This window comes from Crotalus tigris, unplaced genomic scaffold (assembly GCF_016545835.1).
Source record: "Crotalus tigris isolate CLP2741 ecotype Arizona unplaced genomic scaffold, ASM1654583v1 scf7180000019363.1367679, whole genome shotgun sequence".
Lineage (NCBI taxonomy): Eukaryota > Metazoa > Chordata > Lepidosauria > Squamata > Viperidae > Crotalus > Crotalus tigris.
In genome coordinates, this window is record NW_024097499.1 from 1,162,957 (window position 1) to 1,182,713 (window position 19,757).

A 19,757-nucleotide genomic window follows, 5' to 3' on the forward strand; every position below is an offset into this window, starting at 1 on the left:
ATTCGTTAATTGGATCATGTTAAATGAATGTGATTCCTTCCTAGTTTACCCAACACATTCACTAATCAAATGCACAGGACTGCCCTTTTTGTGCTGTGGAATAAACCTCCCCTCGCTATGATTGAAACCCAAATATTTTAGTGTTTTTTAAAAGAATCTACCCAACCCTTTTCTAATATAAAGAGCCGATGCTACAGTACAGGTAGTCCTTGACTTACAACAATTCATTTAGTGACCGTTCAAGGTCACACTGAAAAATATGACTTAATGACTGTTTTTCACATTTACAACTGTTGAAGCATTTCCCCATGGTCACATGATCAAAATCCAGATGCTTGTCGACTGATTCACATTAATAATGGGTTACAATGTTCCGGGGTCATGTGACCACCTTTTGTGACCTTCTAGCGAGCAAAGTCAATGGGGAAGCCAGATTCACTTAACAACTGTGGCAAGAAAGAACGTAAAATGGGGGAAAATTCACTTAATAGATGTCTTGCTTAGCAACAGAAATTTGAGCTCAATTGTGGTGGCAAGTCTAGGACTATCTGTACAGGGACTACTTATTACAGTGTCCTGTAATGTTTTGAAGGTACAAACTAGCTTCAATCTCAGGTCATACTCCAGAAGTACAGTATCTTAAAAAGGTTAATGGTATTTAAAAATTATCCTTAATAAATAATTTTTGTTTTTAGGATCTTGAAAGCTCCCCTACCGTGTCTTTTATATACCGTAACAACAATCTAAAGGCAGTTTCAAGATAAAAGTGACATTATAAAACATTTATAAACATTATAAAATCAGTGCATATAACGAATGAAATCAAGTCCTTGTTATAGAATAAGCAACATAAATCAGTAGCATTAATAAGATCAGAATCTCTACTGATTAAAAACAAAAGCAAAGAAAACATTAAAGGATTGTCTGTTGGACATTTCAAGAATGACTTCTATAACTCCACAATAGGAAAGGCCCTATTTTTGGCTGTTTTAAGCTTAATCTTTGCAAATGGAAGCATCTGGAAATGATTGTAATAATTAAGCCCAATCAGGAGAGAGCCGGTGGTCTTTAAGATACGAGGGGCACAGGCTAATAATAAACTCCATACAAAAAGTCTTGGTTTAATCCCAGCTTCTCCATTAGAACCTAAAAAAGTTTTTTAGGGTGTTTTTTTAATTCTCTAGAGCAGGTATGTCAAACTGCCGGTCCGTGGGCTGGATGCATCACACCAAAACCGCGCCCACTGGCAATGGGGAAAAAGTGGCGATACGTCGCGTCACATCACATAATGTCGCAAGTTTGATATGCCTGCTCTAGAGTATTGCTTATCATTATGGACAACAATCATTCGGATGGACCAGTGGTTTATGAGCAGCATCCTGTAAGGGGCCGAAGTGAGTTTCTAGTTACTAGAAGTGTTTTTTTTTTAATTCAATGAAGACATCTTTTCTTATTCCCTGTTGGCAGAATCAAAGTCAATGTAACAAATCCGCAGTTACATGCCATTTTGCTGTATTTATAGAAGAGATTTCTACATCACAAAAAAATTACTATGAGGCAGTCTTTAGGGTTTCCTATTGTGCATTGTTTAGAAGGGGATATTGTAGAAAAAGAGAAACAGTTATACATTTTAGTATAAGGAAATAATTCCCTGAAAAACAATTCTTTTCAAGCTTATCATCTAATATAGTTTGGGAACATCTAAGTCTTCGATATTCATTCCATTGAGCTAAGAAGATGAGGAGAAATAGGTACTACTGAAAAAAGATATCTTTCATAATATAGTGGGTAAAATGTTGGACTTCGATCCGGGAGATCTGAGTTCATATTCCTCCTCTCTCGAGCAGCTCACTGGTTCCTTTTGGACCAATTGCTATCTCAACCTCAACACAGGTGATCCTTGACTTACCACCACAGTTGGGCCCAACATTTATGTTGCTAAGTGAGATACTTGTTCAGTGAGTTTTGCCCCGTTTTACGACATTTCTTGCCACAGTTGTTAAGTGAATCATTGCAGTTGTTCACTTAGTAACATGGTTGTTAAGTGAATCTGGCTTCCCCATGGACTTTGCTTGTCAGAAGGTTGCAAAAGCTGTTCATGTGACCCTGGGATACTGCAGTCGTCATGAAATATGAGCCAGTTGCCATGCTTTTGAATTTTGACTATGTGACCGCAGAGATGCTGCAGTGGTCATGTGAAAATTGGTCATAATGGTCACCTTAATCAGTGCCGTTGTTACTTTGAATGGACACTAAATGAAGTGTTGTAAGTCGAGGACTATTGGTAATGCACACTTAAGATGTTTGCAGGCCACTTTGAAAGTTGGGGCCCTATGTTTTTCATATACAGTGTTTGAATTGAGTGGAATTAATGTGGCCCAACCTCTTCTCCTTTTGCAAATACTATTGTAACTTCTGTTTGTAGAAACCTGTTGATGTCTATACTTCAACTAAAACTGGGGTGCACAGACAGACTTGTAGATTTCTTTATGGCTCACTCTACTGCTTTTGGCACATTTAATTTGAAAAAGAAAGGAATTTCACTTCTGCAATCCTTGCTGTGGGAATATTCCGGAGGCTGGATCAAATGATACAAATTCCTGCATCATTATTGCAAAGGTGGGGGAGTATACTCATCTGCCAAATAATACTCTTTGTAAGTAACTTAAAAAAAAAAAGTTCCCATGCAGCTGGCACTGATGACTGACCACTCGTGATTTATGAGTACCAAGAACTGCTCAGAACTCCTGGTATGGAACCTCAAACTGATGAAAGAAATACAGTGGGTTTTTTTTTTTTTTTTTTCAAACATCAAGGTTTTGACGTAGAAAAGATGATCAGGTAATATCCAAATGTTATATTAGAATAAACTTCAAGGGAGGGATAGAATTTTAAGGCCAGAAGCTCTCCTTATCTTTCTGATCACAGATAGGTTTGACTTACAGGTAGGCCTTAACTTATCATCCCAAAGAATAAGATTTTCTATGGCTAAGCAAGGCCATTGTTAAGTAAGTTGTGTTGATTTTATGATATTTTTGCCATGATTGTTAAATGAATTACTGCAGATGTTAACGTAATGCTATGGTTGTTAAGGAAATCTGGCTTTCTCCATTAACTTTGCTTGTCGGAAACTGTCTGGGAAGGCCACAAATGGCAGTCACATGACTCTGGGACGCTGCATTGTAAATACATGATGGTTGCCGGGCAACAAAATTTTGATCATGTGACCACGGGAATGCTGCAATGATGGTCTTAAGCACTAGGAACAGTTGTAAGGCATTTTTTTTTTCAGTGCCGTTGTAACTTTGATCAGTCACTAAACAAATAGTTATCAGTTCAGGACTATTTACATGGTTTTTTCTCCTCTGATTCTGTAGTTCTTTCTGTACAGATAGTTATCTTATAATTGAATTTTAGATGCTGAAAAAAAATGGCTAGATTGATTTATGACAAGATTATCCACAATAAAAAAAATGCTTTTATGAGGATTATTTGTGTGTGGTTTGCCAACTCCACAGTAGCAGATAGGAAAGCGCTCCAGAGGGTCATTACCATCACCCAGAGGATTATTGGCTGCCCTCTCCTCCCCCCTCTGGACGAACTGTACAGTTCCCGCTGTCTTAGGAAAGCTCAAAAGATTCTCAAAGACTCATCTCATCCTGGACATTCTTTTTTTGAGCTATTACCATCTGGCAGATGGTACAGGATAATAAAAACAAAGACGAATAGGCTGAAAAATAGTTTTTATTCCAGAGCTGTAACCATATTACATACCACTGTATAGTGCAACATTGAAGTGCAATATTAGGGGCAGCGCAATGAATAGAATGTGAAGGATGAATGTATATAATGTATGTTTTTACTTGTGGTTTTTACTTGTGTGTAGTGTGCACTGTGGACAGCGCAATTTCATTGTGAGATACACAGTGACAATAAAGATATTCTATTCTATTCAGAAGTATATGCCATCATTTGGGTTCTGCAGGGCTTTTAAATCAGTCTGGGAGGCTTCACCATCATCACCATCATCAGAGATTGGGAATAAGAGCTCCTCTGTGGGGGAGATAGGTGGATAAAAAGTTTGATATATAAATAAATCTAAATATAAATAAATAAACCAGAATCTTCTCCAAATTAGGCAGAATTTGCAATTCTAGATTTTATTTGACCTAAAGCAGGGGTTCCCAACTGGAGGTGCGAGACAATATTCCAGGGGGTGCAAAAACTTGGGTTTTCAAAATTATAGTATATGTGCATAATTAGTTGCTGTTATTTTGAACTTTTGTAAGGGGTGAGAGAACTAGGGGCATGAGGCATAGAAAAGTTTGGGAGCTGCTGACCTAAAGGAGAATACATTTGGTTTTCTGAATCCCAAATTTTAAATTTTTTTGAGGGTTTTGATTATTTCCTTACATTATTTTAATGAAGAAAGAAAATTCCATTGATTACTAGCAAAACAAGTAGAAATTAATCAGAGTGGTATATATAGTATTTAGGGAACATTTTATTGGAATCAAGTTCAGGAACAGATACATACTTGTGAGCAAATGAAGTGCAGCAACAGAGTTTTCTCTTTTTTTCTTTGTGCTTCTTTGAATATGCTGGCTGGCTTTCATACTTTCACTGACAATTGGCTTTTCTTAGATCTCAAATTCCATTCTGCTTTTTTATAAATATTCAATAATGATGGTGAAAATGCGACTCCCGGGCATAATTATAAATGGAATGAATAAAGCGCATTCACCAGGAGAGTTTAAAGTTAAAATACTTTAATTAAAGTATTTTACTATATTTACTATATATAAATACGGGAGCACGCAGCAGAGGAAAAATGTTAAATGCAGCCGATGAAGCCCCGCCACCATGATAGGATATACAATGACATCGAACTAAATCCCCCCGCTGCAACGAGAGCCAGTGCTGCCGGGAGAGGGCGGAAACGTAGCTTTAACAATACCCCCTGAGATCGACGGAGATGTGAACAAAAGTGCTCGAGAGAACGACGGAAGAAATCTTTACTCCGATTCCCCCTCCCACCTATCAGCTGTTCAGCAGGGAATGTTAGCACGGTCTAGGAGCCACGCGCAGACGTCTATGGAACCCGTTTAAATCACCTTATTAGAAACGATCTCTCAGCCCTGAAGATGTTGGGGAGTTTTCCCAACGAAAGCTTGGCAACCTTTTAATATAGTAAAATACTTTAATTAAAGTATTTTAACTTTAAACTCTCCTGGTGAACGCGCTTTATTCATTCCATTTTTATATATATAAAAAAATATATATATTAGAAGCCATTGTATTTGCACTGACGTGTCACAAAAAGAATGATGTATTGTACAGTATATAAAGTTTATATGTTCTTACATTTAGGACACGATCAGACTATTTCAGTGCGAATCTGTCTGATCAGCAGGCCTTCGTATTTTCCTATCTCTCTTTCCCAGATGTATGTAAGATAGTTTTCTCCTAGGTTGTTCCCATGTTATAGAATTCACTTCCTAAGAATTTCACTCCCTACCCACTCTTTTTTTTATAACAAATTTTATTAGTTTTCCAATTTAACATCCAAGTATTTAGAAAGTAACGTGGTGACTGGGTAGTTAATAGTTCATCAACAGCATTTTTAGTACATATCTCAGGTTACATTGTCAAAAATTCCTTCTCTATTTCCCATTAACATTTGATAGAACATAGTTAAACTAGTAAATTGCTAACCATAGCAAGCTCAATTAAAGCATTTGTCAATCTATCTTTTGCTTATACATATCCATATCCTGTTTTTAAGTTTTATCTAATTCTTAATTTCTAATTACAGTATTCCAGTTTGAACCTTTAACATCCATAATATTCAAATTTCTGGTAACCCAAATTTCCTTTAATTCACTACACAAAAGTTATAATATCTAAAATACACACATTACCTACTTAAATATATTCTTATTTCATAAACATTTTCTAATTCTCATCCTAATACATCACAGCTTACTAATAGAGTAACCTTTATTGTCTCAAATCCATCATCTATATTTTCTGGGCTAAACGATAGTTCAAGGCTGATTCCTAATATTTAATTTTCATTTCCCTTATAAATCTAAACCCTAATTATTAGGCCAATTAATCCATTATTATTATTATTATTATTATTATTATTATTATTATTATTATTATTATTATATCATTTTCCAACAACATTTGAATGTAATAGTCATATTTCCCTTCATCTCCAGGTCTCCTTTAGCCCATTAGTTGAGACTTTAGGATCTCTCTTAGTAAGTCAAAAGGCCCCATTTTTTAAACCTAACTCTAGCTTTCTGCCAACCAGGTTTCCATACCAATGTCTTTAAGTTATCAAATAGGTCTCCTTTCGTTCTGGCACGTGTTACTTGAGTCAAAGGTGACCATCTAGTCGTCAATTTTTCAAAAGAACTGGTCCATTTATAATCATTAAGTTGTTGCCCTGGTAGTTCAAGTCTCAGTGTTTGTTCTAGTGTCTTTATCTTCAATTCAGTCTGGTCTTCTTCTTCCTCAGGTTTCTTTTGGTTTAGGTAAAAGGTCATGTCCAATTTTATAGTTATTGATTGGTTATCTAGATTTTCAGTGTGCTGTCCTTGTTGATCTTTAGCATCCTCTGATTTGGTATTACTTTGTTCCACTTCTGTTACTTTTTGGGTTGTAGGTTCTTTGGTTGCAATCAGGATTTGGTTGTCATAATTTTCAATATATTGTTGTTGTTCCTTAAAGTCCTCTGTCTTGGTGTTGATTTCTTCTGTTTCTGTTGTTTCCTGGGTTGTAAGTTCTTTAGTTGGAATCTGGGTTTCAGTTTGTAGGTTCAAGCTAGCGCCTTTGTCTTTCAGTCTAGATTTAATTATCTCAGTAGCTTCAAGGATTTGAAGCTACTGAGCTACTTGTAAAGTATAAGTTTATAGTCAAGCAAAGTTTGTTGCTGGTCCCCCTCCATTTCTGAAATAGTTATAAATAATCCTTTAGGGGAGGCTAATTTTTTAAACCATAGTCAGTGAATGTTCACCTCCACAGTTCTTAAGAGTCGGTTTCAGCTCTCAGCTCCAGCTTTTTATCTTTAGATAATACCAAGGACAGATCTAGGTTGTAAACAGGTCTCTTTACCAGGGATATTCACTTGCTGTACCTGGATTCACCACAAGATGTTCCCGGTGGCATTTGAAATCCTTTTCAGAAAGGCTAGACTTTTATCCAGTTTAGGTTCTTTTGGGGTTTTTTTTTAAATAGTCAAGATAGCCAGTTCCTATGAAGGTAGGAACTTTTTGGGTCGCCAGATCTAAGAAGCATGTAAGTCCAATTACTTAATTATATTTTTCAGGGCTTTATCTCCCCTATGTAGGCAACCACCGCCATTTTAGAGGGTGAGAGAAAGACGTTCCCTTCCCTCTATCCTCACATGGGGAAGCAATTTCGAACAGCTTTTGCAGGAAAAAATACTTGGGTGGAAAGAAGGCAGGATCTCACCCAGTTCCTCCACGGTGCTTTCAAGTGCTTAGTTGTAAGTTTGACCTTGGCTGGAAATGGCATTAATGACGGGCCATATGGGTGGCCAATCTTTTCTCTGTCGGTCAGAAGAGCTGCTCCGGATCAAACAGAAGGGCTGCTGCCCTTCCGCGATTTATCAGAAAGTCCTCTTCCCCACTCATCGCCCCTCCAAGGTGACTCTAGACCCCTTTCAGGGTTCCCTGGTGAGAGAAAACCAGACAATGGAGGGAGCGATCGCCCTGCACATCTGCCATTGCCACAATCTGGAACCAGAAGCATCTCCCTACCCACTCTTTATGTTTTGGGAAAAAGACCTACTATATGACCTTCCTCTTCAGCCAGGCCTTTTCTGTTTGAGTTAGTTTTAACGGTGGTTTTAACTATTTTTGTTATATTTGGTTAATTTTTGAATTTTAGCTATTGTCAATGCTCTAAAGTTAAACAAATAAAAATAATTGCTAGTCAATGACTACAATAAATCAACTGATTGACCCACTGATTAAAAAAATTGTTAGCTATGAGAGAGAGAGACATATGAATCCAGTGCTCAACTCACAATTTTGGAGTCATTAATTAAAATTTGGTGATTTCTTTATTATCAATTTCCATGGAATTTCTTGAAGGCTAGAAGGAACATCCCTAAAATAAAGCAAAATAAAATAAAAACAATAGCTATTAGAACTCTGCATATAGTATTGCTATGCCATATTAAATAAAGTTTCATTCTAGTTGAATTTGACTTTGGACTCATTTGTGTAGTTTCCTTGGTAGCTAATATAGATAATGGTTCTCCATGGTTGCCTTCTGGGATTTTTCACTCAGTTTCCTAGTTTAATCTACAGCTTGAGTTTCTATGATGGTATTTCATTCAAGTACAGTATTAATTCAATCCAACCCTATTTAACTTCCAAGGTCAACTACATTTGCTCGCTAGTCCTATGCAGTATCAATTATCTGTGAAAACACAGTTCTCTTTCAATCAAGGAACATAGAGGTACATTGTTATTTTTTTTGTTAATTCAGAAAGCTATGTTTCTGAAGATAATGCATAGTTTAGGCCAGGGGTAGGCAACTTTGGCTCTTTTATGACTCATGGACTTCTACTCCCAGAATTCCTGAGCCAGCCATGCTGAAGGGAAATGGAGAGTTTCCAAGCTGAGCCATGCTGGCTCAGGAATTCTGGGAGTTGAAGTCCACGAGTCATAAAAGAGCCAAGGTTGCCTACCCCTAGTTTAGGCCAATAGCCGCATAGTTTTAGGCCAATGTTTTCAGAACAGCTTGGCTTCATATTTTTTCCTGCATTACTGCTCTTTATTATGCTGCAGATAAAAAGGAAAAACTATTCTTTTACACTCTAGCTGTGATTTGGCCTCGAGGTAATTTTTGTAAATCAAAGAACAGTTTGGTGTATGAAAATATGTTCCCCCTTGTTGTCAGCTCTTATGTCAGTCACCCTTATGATACTTGTTTCATGGTTGACTTGGTTTCCTCGTCCTTATTGTACTAAGTAGTATTTTTTTTCTATCTGACTAGAAAAATACTACAGTAATTTAAGCCTGATTTCAAAAGATAGCTCAGGGGCTCACGGTCATTAAATATTTATTTCTTCATTTCATTTAACCAGCACAGTTTATTTGTTATTTGCTTCCTCCAGGAGCTCAAGACAATATACATAGTAGTCCCTTCCTCCAGTTCTGTGCCCACAGTGTTTTGGTCAAATAGATTGAGCTGAGATAAGAGTACCGGCACAAAATTATCCAATGAGCTTCCATGAGTTGGATTTGAAATCCTAATTGACAGTCCTAATCCTTTCTAACCATGAGATCATACAGGCTGTCTCACAGCAATGTATATTAAAATATGTAATACTGGGAATTACCCCTGTATCATTTATCATCTTTTCACAAGAGACACCTAAAAAAAATATGGTTTTGGGGGTCACTCAGCTATTACAGAATTCTAATGTTTTAATTTTAATGAGACAAAATAATTTCTTAAAGATGATCCTAATTTTCTAAGAGAGAGATCTACAATCAAAGTTAGGCTGTTTGTTGCTGTTACAGTGGATGATTATATTTAGGATTTTGGCTGGCTTTAGCTGCCTGCAATTTTGACTTCTGTATTTTACCTCTATTTATCTCACAGTTTGGTTTTAATCCTAAAGTACAGTATCATCATCTTGGAATATATTGTGACTCAAAAAGTGAAAGATGATAAACTAATGTCATTCCTATTTTGCAGACCTTTGGAGCGTTCGAGTGAAGATGTGGATATTATATTTACTCGCCTAAAAGAAGTAAAAGCTTTTGAGAAATTTCATCCCAATCTTCTCCAGCAAATATGTCTCTGCGGCTATTATGAAAACTTGGAAAAGGGTACTACATGTACGTTTTTTTTAAAATATTAAAATAATGTAGGAGAGTAAACCAGGAATCAAATGAAAGTTTCTTTCTTTTTCAGTGTTCAGTGTTTATAATGTGAAATCCTTTTTTATGTTTTAATGTTTAACTTTTGAATATCAATATTTTTTAATGTGAAATATCTTTTAATTTTAATGTTTTTAATGGGAAATGTTCTTTAGAGCAGGGATAAAATTATCTTTCTTATGAAATTAGTTCATGTATTCATTTCTATATGTAATCCATTAGCCATAGATTATTTCTACTACTAATTATAAGTTATAGTATGTATAAATATTTCAAATAATTATTTACTATCATATCGTAATTATATTTGTTTATTAATCTGAGACCAAAAAAGTTATAACCTTAACATTGCTAGGTTGTAGTATGAAAAGGACTTAAATATTAAATTTTTGTGGCCATTCCATTCCCACCCCCCCTTCATTATCTTTATGGCACAATTTTAAATCACAACAATAAGAACATCCAAATAACTGCAGAAATGCTATAGTTTATTAGCAGAAGAAATAGTTTTGGGTCTACATTTTCTGTCCAAAGATCTGACTTTTTGGGAAAAAAATAATATTAACAAGCAAAGTAGATATTAAAGCATCCAGTGAAGAAATATAATAATGGCTTACTGACTACTGGAGAGACCAAACTGGCCTACAAGAAAGACCAAATGAAGAACAGAATTTGTAGGTCTTTGTATTTTGGCTGACTGTGCGATGATCCGTAATAGAGGCATGGGAAGACAAAGCACTACATGGCCAATACATGAAAAAAATAGCTGGGAAAGCAGATAATAACAAGACCTGGCAATGGCTAAGAGCAGGAAAATTGAAGAAAGAGACCGAGGGACTAATTCTGGCTGCACAAGACCAAGCCTTAAGGACAAACGCATATAAAGTCAAAATTGAGAAGACAGCAACAGACAGTAAGTGCCGCCTATGCAAAGAAGCTGAAGAAACAGTGGACCACCTGGTAAGCTGTTGCAAGAAGATTGCACAGACTGACTACAAGCAGCGGCATGACAAAGTAGCAACAATGGTGCATTGGAAGATCTGCAAAAAATATCATTTGCCTGTAAGCAAAAACTGGTGGGATCATAAAATAGAGAAAGTCATAGAAAATGATAAAATTAAACTGCTCTGGGACTTCAGAATTCAAACAGACAAGCACCTGCAACATAACACCCCAGACTTAACAATTGTCGATAAGAAAGACAAAAAAGTCTGGATAGTGGACGTGGCAGTGCCTGGAGACAGCAGAATAGAAGAGAAAGAACTGGAGAAGATAACAAAATACAAAGACCTACAAATAGAAATAGAAAGACTGTGGCAAAAGCAAGCAAGGGTAGTACCAATAGTAATAGGCTCCTTGGGTGCAATCCCAAAACAACTGGAGCACCACTTGAACACCATTGGCATTGACAAATTTGCTATTAGTCAATTGCAAAAGGCGGCCTTACTAGGAACTGCTTCCATCCTGCGACGATACCTGTAATACCATCAAACATCCACATCTGCCTATCCCAGGTCCTGGGTAAGGACTCGATAGGTAGACAAAATGCCAAATCCAGTCTGAACATCTGGCTGACTGTGCGATGATCCATAATAATAAAAATAATAATAAAGTTGGGAGGGACCTTGGAGGACATCTAGTCCAACACCCTGCTCAGGCAGGAAACACTATACCATTTCAGACAAATGGCTGTCCAGTCTCTTCTTAAAGACTTCCAGTTTTGGAGCATTCACAGCTTCAGGAGACAGGTTGTTCCACTGATTAATTGTTCTAACTATCAGGAAATTTCTCCTTAGTGCTAGGTTGCTTCTCTCTTTGGTTAGTTTCCATCTGTTGCTTCTTGTCCTGCCTTCAGGTGCTTTGGAGAATAGCTTGACTCCCTCTTCTTTGTGGCAGCCCCTGAGATATTGGAACACTGCTATCATGTCACCCCTCGTCCTTCTCCTCATTAGGCTAGACATACCCAATTCCAGCAACCGTTCCTTATATGTTTTAGCTTCCAGTCCCCTGATCATCTTTGTTGCTCTTCTCTGTACTCTTTCTAGAGTCTCAACATCTTTTTTACATCGTGGTGATCAAAACTGGATGCAGTATTCTAAGTATGGCCTTACCAAGACATTGTAAAGTGGTATTAACACTTCACGTGATCTTGATTCTATCCCTCTGTTAATGCAGCCTAGCACTGTGTTGGCTTTTTTGGCAGCTGCAGCAGACTGCTGGCTCATATTTAAGTGATTGTCCACTAGGCCTCCAAGATCCCTCTCCCAGTTGCTACTATTGAGCAAGGTACCCCCTATACTATACCTGTCCGTTTGGTTTTTGTTGTCTAAATGTAGAACCTTACTTTTTTCACCATTGAATTTCATTTTGTTAGATAGCGCCCAGTGTTCAAGTCTGTCAAGGTCCTTCTGTATCTTAAGCCTATCTTCTGGAGTGTTGGCTATTCTTGTCATCTTGGTATCGTCTGCAAATTTGATGAGTTCCCCATCTATCCCCTCATCCAAATCATTGATGAAGATGTTGAAGAACCCTGGGCCCAGAACAGAGCCCTGGGGCACCCCACTACACACTTCCCTCCATGTAGATGCAGTTCCATTGAGGACCACAAGCTGAATACGGCCAGTCAGCCAGCTACGGATCCATCTGGTGGTGATGCTGTCTAACCTGCATTTTTCTATCTTATCAAGTAGTAGGTTGTGATCTACTTTGTTAAGTGCAAGTAAATTATATCCACAGCATTTCTCTGGTCCACTAATTTTGTCACCCTGGTCAAAGAACACAATAAGATTTGTCTGGCATGATCTGTTTTTGACAAACCCATGTTGGCTTTTGGTCATGATTTTGTTTGTGTCTAGGGTTGTTGTGGGGACAGTGGCAGAAGGAAGATGTATTGGATATGTTTGCCACCTTGAGTTATTTGTAAAAGTAATAAAGGTGGGATACAAATAAATAAAATAAATGAATGGCCCAGATTCAGTGACTGTATCTATTGTATGGCAAGCTTATTGGGACTAAAGTGTTAAGGAAAGAGAAAAAGCAAAGAAGGGGGAAAAAAGGAGAAGCTTGACTTCTTACTTTCACCCTAGTTAATTGATGTACTTTACTTTGGAGCCATAACATGAGGGTATCAACAAGAAAAACAGCAAAAATAGGAGAAGGAAGGAGAGATTCACTAGGACAGGGGTAGGCAACCTTGACTCTTTTATGACTCGTGGACTTCAACTCCCAGAATTCCTGAGTCAGCTATGCTGCCTCAGGAATTCTGGGAGTTGAAGTCCACGAGTCATAAAAGAGCCGAGGTTGCCTACCCCTGCACTAGGATAACTTGCAGACAATGGTATTACATCAGGTTTCTTGCAGAAAATCTTTGAGGAATTTAGCAAGAGAATATCTGAAACAATTGCCAATAGTTTGGCTGCTTTAAAAAAAAGAAATGAAGGATTTGCCCAGATAAAAAAGCACATGAGAGAAGAAATTAAGAAAAGATTAAAGAATCTATAGGATTTCATTATATTATTCTACTTTATATAATGATCAAGAAATTTCTTTGGAAAATGGTTGAGTATTTATATAAACAGAATTTACCAAAGATTATAGAGAATCAGAGATACATTTTGAATATATCTATAATAATAGAGGAAGTTGGTGAAGTTCTTAAAAAGTCTAAAACAGGAAAGGCACCTGGTCCAGACTGTCTGCTGGCCTCTTACTATAAATATTTTGAGGATGAATGTTTGTAAACTTTACAACAAGTGATGTATATTATTTACATAAATAGAAGATTTCTGACAGCTGAAAAGAAGTTGATAACAGTACTAATACCTAAAGTGGACAGATTCGGTACTACCCGCTACAGAGGAATGGCTGACAAAATTGATAGAATGTCTGTGGAGATTCTCAGTCCTCCTGTTCATAGTTATCCCAAAGATGTTTTTTTCATGAGGCGACTGGACTTCCTTGTTTTTCTTTGAAGACGTTTTGCTTCTCATCCAAGAAGCTTCTTCAGCTCTGACAGAACTTTCTGAGATGGCAAAACTGACTTCTTTGATTAGACCGGGGGTAGGCAATCTTGGCTCTTTTATCACTCGTGGACTTCAACTCCCAGAATTCCTGAGCCATCATGGCTTAGCTTGGAAACCTCTCCCTTTTCCCTCAGCATGGCTGGCTCAAGAATTCTGGGAGTTGAAGTTCACGAGTCATAAAAGAGCCAAGGTTGCCTACCCCTGGATTAGACAAAGGTCATTATTGACATCCAATAATGACTGGAAACCCCTTATGGATTTTTTGTGTAAAAAATATTTTGTGACTTATGTTTTTGATGATTGGAAAGAATAGGCTATAGAAAGAAAGGAATTATGATGTAATTTTACAGAGACAGTTTTGATTATAATTGTATGTATAACTGCTGAGAGGAAGATTAAAGCTATTTCCTTTTATTTATGTTTTCTGTTTCATTATTTTCTTTTCATTTTTTGTCTCTTTTTTCTTTGCTTTCTTTTCTCTTTCACATTTAATAAACCTTTTTCTTTGAATTGTTTTCTTATTATATAAGTAAAATCTTTTAATAAAAACTATTTGTTTTTGTTTTTTAAAAAAACAGCCTTGCAAAGGCCTGTTTTAAATGCCAGGTTGTAATCAGTCATGATGTACACAATTAACTTGTATGTTTTCTATCCACCCAAGCACAACTTCATGTTTTATAGCTGCTTCTGCACAAACAAAAGACAATTTGCCAATCTGCTTATGTAAAGTTTTCACTTAACTTCTCACAATCACCATAGCAATGACAGAAATAAACCATACTTTGCTCCCTTGCCCTCATGTGAAGATCTATTTTTGTCGTAGAAATGGGTAATGTATTTCAGAAATGCAGAGAGTTTGCCACGCAAATGGGGAAAAAAAACATTTAAAAAAGTGCCCTATGAGTACTCAACAGTGTCCACAAAGGACTGTTTGGTTTTGGAGAAAAAGAATGAATTTTAGAATAGAAGAAACAAAACAGTTATGAAAAGTAGACTTATAAATACAAATGTTTTTACCACAGGTTCTGGCTTTCCTACTTTGATCATGTATGATGTAGACCTAAGGAGCATTTCTTAGGGTTTCTTTATATTAAAACATTTTGCAGCATAATAGTATTAGTAGTTTAAGGGTGTCAAGATGAAGGAATTAATTATGATATGATGTGAGTAGAAAACAATAAAGGCAGATCCATGGGCATCTACAGGAGTGCAGTGCAGTGCAGTGATGTCAAACGTCATGATGTCATTGCACAAATGATGGAATTATTTATTTTATGTCCTTTGTGCAACTAACGCATATTTCATAATTTTGTCGTACAGGTAGTCCTCGACTTAACAGCCATTCATTTAATGACTGTTAAAGTTATAACGGCGCTGAAAAAAAAAGATATGTTTTTTACACTTATGACCATTGTAGCATCTCCATGGTCATGTGGTCAGCATTTGGGTGCTTGGTAACTGGCATGTATTTATAATGGATGCACTATCCCAGGTTCATGTGATCTATTATTTGTAACCTTCCCAGCTGGCTTCTGACAAGTAAAGTCAATAGGGGAAGCCAAATTTGTATGATTCAGTTAACAATTGTAATAAAAAAAGTTGTAAAATGGGGAAAAGTCAGTTAACAACTCTGTTGCTTAGCAGTGGAAATTTTGAGCTCAGTTGTAGTCGTAAGTCAAAGACTACATGTAGTTGTCATAATTTACATGATTTACAAAATGATGACCTTTTGACAAACATGACATCAAGTTTCTTACTGAACATGGATGGGAGATAAACACAAAAATAAACCAACCCATTTTAACCAATGTAATTAGCAAATTCCAAAGAATATTAGGAATTATAGTTCAGTCTGAAGAATTCTACTGAAAACTGCAGATGTCAAAATTCTCTTTGAAAATATAATTGCTACTACTGCAAATATGCTTATTTAATCAAAAGTTATTATAACTAAGATTATTATAAATACAATGTATCTTTGAATTTGATTATCTCCCTCTCTCTTTTGGCAGTATTTCGTCAAGGTGATATTGGAACAAATTGGTATGCTGTATTGACAGGATCCTTGGATGTTAAAGTTTCTGATACGAGCAACCATCAGGTAAAATTACATCTCTAATGCACTACAATTTTCTCAGGAAAATATTGCCTACCTATAGACTACTAAACATTTTTGTTCCTGTAACCTTTAACTCGGCAATATGGTACATCGTAGAGAAACAGTTTTACTGAACTAAAGGACTGAACAATACTAGGGTCTTCCTTTTCCAGGCCTGAATCCAAAAGTCTGTTTGTGTATCTTGGCTTTTATTCCATAATTACTAACAAGGAGCCGGCAGTGTCCACAGGGGAGACATATGAAGAAAGTGGTATTGTATATGGTCTGCTCCTTTGGAACATGTGTTGTGACATCGGACACACATAGGAAAAAGGCTAAGTCTTCATTGCAGAGCTTCATCACATACTCAGTTGGAGGCTGTACAGTTGATTCTGCAAGGACCATTCACAGACATGCTTTCAGGATGCAACTCTACTTTCTTTTCCATTTTTCTGCCTTTATTATAAACTACTTTTCTAACAAGTCCTTGTTGGAATTTTGGTGTCATGAGGGCTGTGTTATACCTTCGAAGAAGAACTTGGTCAACTATATGGTCAAATTTGAAAAGTGAATCCATTGCTTGAAGCATAGAGGCACTGTGCAAATGGTCCCTTCAAAAGACTTTCTGGGTCATTTTGAGTTTGTGTGTGTACACACAATTATAATGCCACTGAATGAAAGCACTTTTTCTGTTTAAAGGAAAGGAGCTAAGTCTTTTTCTTCAGCTGGGCCTTTTCATTTGCAACTAGTTAATTAGGACTTTGCATAACCATAACCTTATATTAGGATTTCCACTGCTCTCCCTAGTTTAAATGTCTTTTGGTGAGTAATTTCCAAATTGACCTGCTCTGTCTTGAATATGACTAACCTTCTATGAGCAGTCTCAGAAAGTTAAGGAACTGGATTATACAGAGTCTCATGTTTACATTTATATTTATGCAAGATATAACAATAAACGATTGCTCCTTACAGTACCTACCAGTCTCTTCCCTGACCAAATGTCAAGGAATTGTGAATAGCTGTGGAGGTTGTCCAAACACCTCTTAAGCACGAAGAGACTTATGGAACAGTTGAAGGAAATGTCAAGGATGTATCAAAATTTCTAGGAAAGGAGGCACAGACGTCCCTTCCACTCTCCCACCAAAATAAGTGCTATTTTTTTTTTTTGCCTTAGGATTATTGTCTCTGAGCTTCTCAAAAGTCATATGTTTTCTGAAACTGCTGTGTTCTTCTCCACTTCCTACACATTATGCTTTGAACTCTCTAAACACCAACATTTATAATGATTCCATTTTTCAGTGAAGTCTGTCGTAAAATGCTTAGTCTGGATCCCTTGAATTAGACCAAACAAAGGCTATATTGACCAGGTTCACTTCCGTTACTTGTAAATTTCCTTTAGGGTTATATACATATTGTTTTTCTTTCCCTTTCACTTTTTCCACACTGAAAAATCTAGAATATAAGATCTGTGACCCATCTGGGGGTAGGTGTCTAATTCTGACATAACTCAATAATCGTTTCGTATATATAAAATTCCAGATACAGGTTCTAGGATCTCCAGATGAAAATTCCCTGTGAAATATTGGAAAAATCAACCCAGATCAGTCTAAATTACCCTGGGATAAGTGGACAAATGAACTAGCTTACTAGAAGGCGTTTCAAGCACCCACTGAGATCCAGACAGCTCCATCTGGATTGTGTTCTGGAGGGACTTAAAGACCTGACTAATCTCCCAGGCCTTGGGCTGGGGTCTTTTGAGCCTCTTGGACATGCAGGATTCTGTGTGTTTTCTGTCATTTAGCCAGCTTTCCAATTTTCTATCTAGTTGTTTTTTTGGTTTGCTTCTTTCCTTACTCATATTGTATTTTATTCTGTTTGTTACGTTGCGTGCCTCCTAAAGTTGGGTGGTGCCTAAATCAGTTAAATTAAATTATTAAATTAAATTACATTAAATTAAAGCCTTTTCCTATAAAATATGCCTATATTTTTTATAATTCTACAAAATATGGTCTTCATTAATATTGCTAAACAAGCAGTCAAACAATAAAAAAGACAAACTATTCAAATTTAAAATGTGAAAACCCAGATTCAGTCATTTGATTTATTTGTGTAGAAGCAGTAACCGTTGAAGTAACTGGTCAGTCCAGGTGTGACTGACACTTGCATTTCATGTGAATAATAAACATAGGAAAATTAGCAGATTAAACACAATCTAGCTGTTTTATGCTGGATTGTGTTAATATTTGCAGAATTCTATACCACAAGAGGGCAGTGGTAGAATGAATAAAGTTTTAATTTTTTTTCTACATTAAACTAAGCAGGCTTAGAGCTCTTGCAGTATTAAGTATTATCATTTTTTTTATCATTGGATGGGTTGATTTGGCTACTGAAACCACTCGACAAAAGTGCAGAAATAGAAACCTAGGTTCTTTGAACGTGAGTTTGAGAGTAACTCATGTAATTGAATATGGCAATTCACTCTTCTTAGTTACTTATTTACGGGTGTTACAATGAAAGTAGTTTGTATGTGAAAACCTTAACTTTAAAGTCTGACTTCAGTGGCCTTTATTTAATCAAATTTAAAAGAATCACGAAAGAACTATTTGACAGCATTTCTGATTTTTCCATGAGTTATATTACTGGTACCATAACTGAGCTATAAAATATGGATGATTGCTAGAAGGCAGCCAAGATTTAAAGTAAGCAGGATGGGATTTGCCTTTCTTAGGGAACAGTGATAGATCCTACATTTGCTCACCAGGGAGAAATAAAATAAATAGAAACACAACACAGCAACATCCACAGTGGCAATTCTGTGAATTCATTTTTAATATTTAAGTAGCCTTGAAGAAAACTTCCAAGCTACAAGCATTATTTTTGGAGAAAAGACTTTCAATCAATAAAGAGAGTTTTTTCAAAAATTGGGGGGGGGGAAATTCATCTCTTTTCTAACTTTTTTTTTAAAGGCAGATCTTTCATGTGCCTTCTTAGCTCCCTCTTTGTACTTGACAGAGAGAAAATAAGATGGAGAGAACAGTTTATTTGCAAACATATCTCTTTTGATGGTTTAATTGGTAAATCTGTTCCATTCCATTACTGCATCTATTCATACATAGTAGAACAAAAGTACTTCTGGATATATTTTTCATGCGCCTTCTCTGTGAACTGCTGTTTGAATCATAAAAGTATTTTTATGTATTTTTGAGAATGAAGAAATACCTCTAGCAATCTCAGGAAGACAAGTATTGTTAGTCTGTTTCCTCATTGTCCTTTTTTGAAACCAATTTCTTCAGTCTTTTTTTTTCAAAGATCTGTTTTCTGTTTAAAAAGTGACAAACAAACGTTTTTTCTTCTAATTCAAACTTTTGGAAATAGAGAGCCAACATTCAGGTAACTGTCATAAATATGAACCACTTGCCAAGCATCTGAATTTTGATCATGTGACCATAGGGATGCTACAATGGTCGTAAGTGTGAAAAATGGTCATAAGTCACTTTTTTCAGTGCCATTGTAATTTTGAACGGTGAATTGTTGTAAGTCGAGGACTACCTATGCTTTTTTGTGATAATGCCGGAAGCTGTTATTAAATGCATAGTGACAATAGACCAGGTGTGGGAAAAGTGCAGTTCAAATAATTTTGTAATCCCCAGAGTCCACTAGATCAGTGGCTCCCAACCTTTTCTGTACCCCGTGCCCCTAGAACTC

General features: G+C 36.5%; 1 protein-coding gene across 2 annotated transcripts in view; it reads left to right on the top strand.

Moving 5' to 3' along the window:
- Positions 1-19,757, top strand: part of RAPGEF4 (Rap guanine nucleotide exchange factor 4) — a 169,010-nt gene that overhangs the window by 11,701 nt on the left and 137,552 nt on the right. For both annotated transcript variants that reach the window (XM_039361807.1, XM_039361809.1), the window contains exons 2-3: positions 9,748-9,890; positions 15,967-16,055. In XM_039361807.1, coding sequence (XP_039217741.1) covers positions 9,748-9,890; positions 15,967-16,055 — 232 coding nt within the window. The remainder of the gene's footprint in view (positions 1-9,747; positions 9,891-15,966; positions 16,056-19,757) is intronic.